Here is a 6134-nt window from a genome sequence, read left to right as displayed (position 1 = left end):
CATCCTTAAGCTTCATTGGGTGGAGAGTGAGAGTGTGAGGAGTCTTATCAAGAGGTGGAGGATGAGGTTCTTTCACAATCTTCTTCTTATCATGAGCAACCTTTGTGGCTTCACTCACCTCCTTCTTTTTAGCACTTTCCAAGTGCTCATCACACAGCTCTTTAGAGGACTCTACATCAAGACCTTCTTTCTCAATACCAACCCCTTCAGCCTTGCTCTTCTCAATGGAGGATGCTCCACAAGTGATTGTTCCACAATACTGAGCATTCATCTTTGGGGATTGTAGTGGATAGGAGACAGTTTTGTTCACATTTAGGAGTGTGACCTTCTTGTTGGCAAAGTCTATGCAAGCTCACACTGTTGTGAGGAATGGAGTGCCAAGGATCAATGGGACTCTCTTCTCATTTGCCATCTTCAGAACAGTGAGGTCTATTGGAATGGTGCATGCTCCAATCTTCAAAGGGAAGTCCTTGATGAAACCAATAGGGGTTGTAGAAGAGGAATCTCTAAACTGTAGGGAAGATGTGTTTGGCTCCATGCTCTCAATCCCTAGACTCTTCATCATCTCCATTGAGATCACATTCACACTTGCACCAGAATCAACAAGAGCATCATCAAAAGTGAGCTTACCAAGGTAGCAAGGCAAGGTGAACATCCCTTGAGACTCAAGCTTAGGGAGGGACTTTGGAGGGATTGGTGGATCAATCTTCAGAATGGAGATGTCCAAAAGCTCGGCCACTTCAGCTTGGTGGTCTAGAATGTCGTTGATGAGCATCATTTGTACATGAGCTTCACGCATACCCGGGATTTCTGGAAGCCTGACCCCAACTTCACTAAGATCTTTCCTGAACTTGGAGAGCACCTTCTTCTGAGCTTTGGTGAGAACTCTTTGGGGGAAATGGAGCTTATCATAGGGTGATAGCTCAACCTCAGTGGCTTCCTCTAGCTTAACCTCTTTCAGCTTATTGTCATCTCTCTTCTCAACTTGTTTCTCAGCCTTGTGGGCAGCTCTTTGCAGATTCGTTGCTTCAACCTTCCTGACAGCGTCCTTCACAATCTGTGCTTCAGCTGTGGACACAACAAATCTCTCAACTTCCCCAAACTCAGTTCCAAATACCAGTCTTTCAATCCCATCCTCCTCTTTGTCATGATCACTCAGCTCAATCAGCTCAATCTCTGGAGAAGTAGTGGAGAAGACAACATTGCAAGACTCCTTGGGGTTCTTTTCTAGTTTCCCTGGTGGAAACCCCATTGGCTGCTTGGAAGATGAAGGCATAGAAGCAACTTGACTCTCCAAAGCCTTGAGATGAGAGGCAAGTTGCATGTACTTGTTGTTGAGGTCAGAATAGTTCCCATCAATCTTTGCTTGGATGTTCTTGAACTCATAAATCATGGTCTTCTCATTTCTGGCCTGAAATTCCAAGAGTTGCTTGAACATATAATCCACACTTGAATCTGGAGCTTGAGCTTTGGAAGATCTTCCTTGAGTCTGAGGAGACTGGTTGGCTTGAGAATAGTTCTGCTTGGCTTGGTAACCTCCTTGCTGATTGTTGTAGTAAGGCCTTTGCTGATAGTTGTTTTGGTACTGAAAATTGGGCTCTTTCCTGTACCATGTGCCATTAGCATTGATGAAGCACAGCTCTTCTTGGCCTTCTAAACCATCAACCTCATTGATCTTAGGAGGAACCTCTTGACTAGGACCACCCACAAAGTTCATCTGCTCCTGCTTAGCTTGGTTGGAAAGAAGCAAATCCATCTTGTCTTGTAAGGACTTGATCTCTTTCTTTGTCTGCTGATCATCACTTCTGTTGACCCTATCATACTCCTCACTGTAGAATGAGTCACTCTTTGCCATGTTCTCTACCAATTCCTCTGCCTCTTCCTCAGTTCTTCCCAAAAAGAAACCATTACTGGCAGTATCAAGCTTGTTTCTGCACTGTGGTAGAGCTCCTCTATAGAAGGTGCTAAGCAAACTCTCCTTGGTGAAGCCATGATGTGGGCATTGAGACCAATAGCTCTTGAACATCTCCCATGCTTCACTAATTCCCTCTAGGTGCTTATGCTGAAAGCTAGAGATCTCATTCCTGATCTTGGCTGTCCTCGAGGTAGAGAAGAACTTCTCTAGGAATGCCCTCTTGCACTCATTCCAAGTTGTGATAGAGTCACTTGGAAGAGCTTTCTCCCATTGATGTGCCTTGTCACCCAAAAAAAAAGGGAACAACTTCAACTTGAAAGCATCTTCAAAAACACCATTTGTCTTGGACAAGCCACAATATTAATCAAACTTGTACAAGTTATCAAAAGGGTCTTCAGCAGCAAGGCCATGATACTTGTTGTTCTCTATGGTGTTGAGCAGCCCTGACTTGATCTCAAAGTTGTTGTTCTCCACAGCTGGTGCTCTGATTCCCAACCTATGACCCTGAATGTGAGGTTGATCATAGGCTCCAATGGCTCTAGCTTGGCGCTGTGGATGCTGTGGGGTAAGGTTTGCAGCTCCTTGGGCCACTCCATCATGAGGCTGATTCCGATTGTGCTCCATTTCAAACCCCAATCTTTGAAAGTGAGCATGTTGCTCTTCTTCTCTTCTCTTTCTTGCTACCTCCCTCTCAAGTGCAACGATGTCTTCAAATCTTGGAACTAGGCTTGATGAACCTCTGCTCCTCAAGTTCATACACCTGAAATGCAAAGGGAGAGGAAGAAGGAGAAGCAGTAACAAAATAAAAGAAAAATTACTTAGTCTCAAGCAATTGACTAAATCCCAATGTCACAATCAACTTAGAACTTGGCAACGGCGCCAATTTGATGTTAAGAGTTTCCAAGGCTCTTAATCAAATTTTATAGTATAAAGGATGTCAAACCAGTTCTAAGTGATTCTAAAGCAAAGGGAATGCAAGACCATGCTTAATCTAAATGCTATCAATTGGTGAGATGATTTTTGAACTAGAATACTACTAAAATGAAATAAAGAACAAAGCTTTCCTTTCTTATGAAATGGAAGAACTCATGGCTAAGGGAAATTGACCTTGGGTGATCAAGTTTCAATCTAAAGGTGGTGCCTTTCAATCAATCTATCAACCTTAGACCTAGACACAATCCTAAACAAACTCTATCTCTAGATGAATGCTCATTCACTAAGATAACTCAAGCATAAAATTTCTTTGGTTGAAAATTATCTAAGAAATCATTAATTTCAAGTCCAATAGCCATCTTAACACCTTTAACATCAAATCTCGTTGGTAAAGAATGTTAAAAGCTTAGGAGAGTTGGTTCAGACATTTCAGCAAACACCTTTCGGGTATGAAATGCCTAGAGCTCAACTTTACAGAGGCCAACTCTAAAATTGCAATAAAGCACTCTACTAGCAAGGAACAAGATGGATCTATAGTAAAACACCTTAGATCTAGCTTAATCACCCTTAGTCTCCCTAACCCATGAATTCAAAGATGACTACTCACTAATCTTCATGATAAACCCAAGAATCGATAATGATTTGGTGTTAATCATGATTGGTGATCAATATAACTAAGCAATCACACAAGATAATGATCAAGATTAGATCTTCTACCTAAAGGCTCTTTGTGATTAGATAGAAAAAACAAGATAAGTCCTAATTTTAGGTTTAGAGAGTATTTATAGGACTCCTAAAAACCTAGTGGGCCTCAAAAACAAGTCTCAGAAGGTCCAGCAAAACATGAAAAATCGACCTAATATAGATCTTGCGCGCGGGTTCGTGACCCCGCTCCAGTGGGTCGCTCCAGCTTCACAGCGGGTTCGCCACCTCGCTCCGGGACGTCGCTCTGGCTTCCTTTGCACTTCATGGATTTGGCACGCGATGTACCCACCTCGCTCTATCTTGGTCGCTCCGGTTCTCGAAAGTTGTCGACGGGATGTTGGGCCCAGAGCGGGTACGCTACGTCCCTGCACAAGGTCGCTCCAGGTCATAGCGGCTACTTGACCCGGCTGCGCTCGCCCGCTCCAGATCATGCTCGTATCACGACAAAATGTCGAGCGGGTTGATGATGTCGCTGAGAGAGGTCGCTCCAGGTTAGAGCGGGTTGCTAACCTTGCTCCAGTAGGTCGCTCCAGCTCCTCTACTCGCCCAATGATCATTTTCTACTTCTTTTTGAATCACAATGCTCCCAAACATCTCCAATCACTCCATAGCACTCTCCAACACCTAATAAAGACAATGCATGCAATATGGACTCTAAAGATGCCTAATTCCTAATCTATATGATCAGAATGTACAAGATATGAAGGCTAAAAACATGTAAATATGCAAGATATCAACAGGATAAGCATGATCATTTCCCAAGGAGAGCAAGCAATGATGGATGCCAAAGGACTTGGAATTATTTGATGAAAACGACTTCAAAACTCCAAGGAAGTTTATGTCCAATCTTTTCATTCACTGAATTTCCCTTGAATTGTAATTCTTTTGTATCTGATTTCTTTCCTTTTTATATAGGTACAATGGATTTGAGGACAAATCCTTTTGAAGAGGGAGAGTATGATGTGCCCCAGTCCGAGGAATCAGACCAGCATGAAGTTCAGGACGTTCTGAACATTTTATCCGAGGTTCATATTTTTAAACGTACTGGCCAGACTGACCGGACAGTGTATTGGACCGTCCCACATGCATCCGAAATGGAGCTTTGGCTTGAACCATGGCCAGATGACCGATTTTACCGTACTGGACTTTGTCTTCCCTGTCCTGTTTTCCATTTTAAGAAGAACAAATGCACCAATCCTGATTCAGTTCATCGCTTCTTTTTTCTGGTCTGTACCCCACGTACCGCACGGACGTCCGGATTGGAGCTTCAGCAATACGCACGACCAGACGACCGAATCTTCCGATTGGAGCTTGTCTTTCCTGTACAGTTTTGCATTTTAAGATGAACGGTCAAGCCAGATTCGAATTCGAACGAGTGGATTTCGAGTTAGTTCGTGCCAGTTCATTTCTGGCTAGCTTGGACTGTACTGGCCGCATACTGACCCTGTCCGCAGGACTTGCTGAAGATTCATTGAACCTGGACAGTGGAATTTGAAGGGTTTAACTGCAGTCAATGTTATTTTTCGTGCTTTGACCAGATCTGGTCATGTTTGCATTTTGTATGTCTCTTTTTCCCACATTTTCATTATGTGTTTTGACTAGAAAACTCTATATAATATAATCTCATTTCCGAATAATGACAATCTCGTTTTTCCTTTCTCTTTTGAGTGTATTCTCTCTGTTCTTTGTCAAGAACATTTCTTAGCTTCTTTGGCGTGGTTAGCTCCAAACAAACGCCTCTTTCTTGTTGGACCGGTGCGTCATACCCGGAAACAGATTGAGTTTGCTTCCTTGTCGGACCTGTGAGTCATATCAGGCGACAATTAAGCACCCTGGTAGTATCATTGGGCCATCCACAACCCTTTGTGTCACCATTCAGTCCATCAGTTCTCCTTCCTCACGGATCGAGTCCATATCTTTCCTTACCGGTCGAGTGTTCGTTCCATAGGGCGCATAAATAATTCTCGAGGAGGGAGGATTCAACTGACCTTGGGAGATCTCCAACCCCTCCGACACCTTCGCCACCAGCGAAGGAACTCGATCTCTGAAACCCGACTCGAAAAGTCCTTCATGCACAGGGACCTCGTTGACCTCGAAGTCCGAGACCCTATCTCTGGGGTCTTTCATTACTGGAGCAATGTCCTGCCTAAGGGAAGCCTGCTGAGAATGAGCAACTCCGGTTGACTTGAGTGCACAGGTTATTCCCCGAGTTCGATGGCGAAATCGAGTAATAAGGGGCAAACTGTTGGGGCAAATACTCAGGTATTGAATTTCTCCAGAGCCCAGGCAGGACACCGGCCTCTGGGTCCCCGCTAGGAGGCACCCTGATTCCCCACTATGAAGTATTCCGTGTCCGGTCCCAGGGACCACACCCTTCCCCTGGGAAAAGGAAAACTTCCGATAAGGAGAACCTTCCATATTTCCAAATATGGAAGAGTTTAACCTATTCCAACCGACTAAGGCGCGCCTTGAGAAGACTATATATAGGGAACCTAAACCCTAAAGCAAGGGATCGACACTTCGAGACTTAGAGATTAGAGCTAGGCGGCTAGAACTAGGGTTCTTACTCAAAACTGTTGCA

At 44.0% G+C, this 6134-nt stretch overlaps 1 protein-coding gene and 1 non-coding gene across 2 annotated transcripts; one reads left to right on the top strand and one right to left on the bottom strand.

Annotated features, from left to right (window-relative positions):
- Window positions 1-352: 352 nt before the first annotated feature.
- On the bottom strand, window positions 353-5680 carry LOC106408274. The gene is made up of 4 exons (XM_048767949.1): window positions 5542-5680; window positions 5250-5353; window positions 631-2194; window positions 353-549 (listed from the first exon to the last, which is right to left on the bottom strand). The coding sequence occupies exons 1-4, from the start codon at window positions 5678-5680 to the stop codon at window positions 353-355; spliced, it is 2004 nt and encodes a 667-aa protein (XP_048623906.1).
- Window positions 1986-2092, top strand: LOC125593576. The gene has a single exon (XR_007329479.1). It is a non-coding gene; the product is annotated as a small nucleolar RNA R71 (small nucleolar RNA).
- Window positions 5681-6134: the final 454 nt, after the last annotated feature.

The sequence above is a fragment of the Brassica napus genome, chromosome C9 (genome assembly GCF_020379485.1).
Source record: "Brassica napus cultivar Da-Ae chromosome C9, Da-Ae, whole genome shotgun sequence".
Taxonomy (NCBI): domain Eukaryota; kingdom Viridiplantae; phylum Streptophyta; class Magnoliopsida; order Brassicales; family Brassicaceae; genus Brassica; species Brassica napus.
Note: the sequence above shows the minus strand (reverse complement) of the source record. Positions and strands in the feature narration are given on the sequence as shown.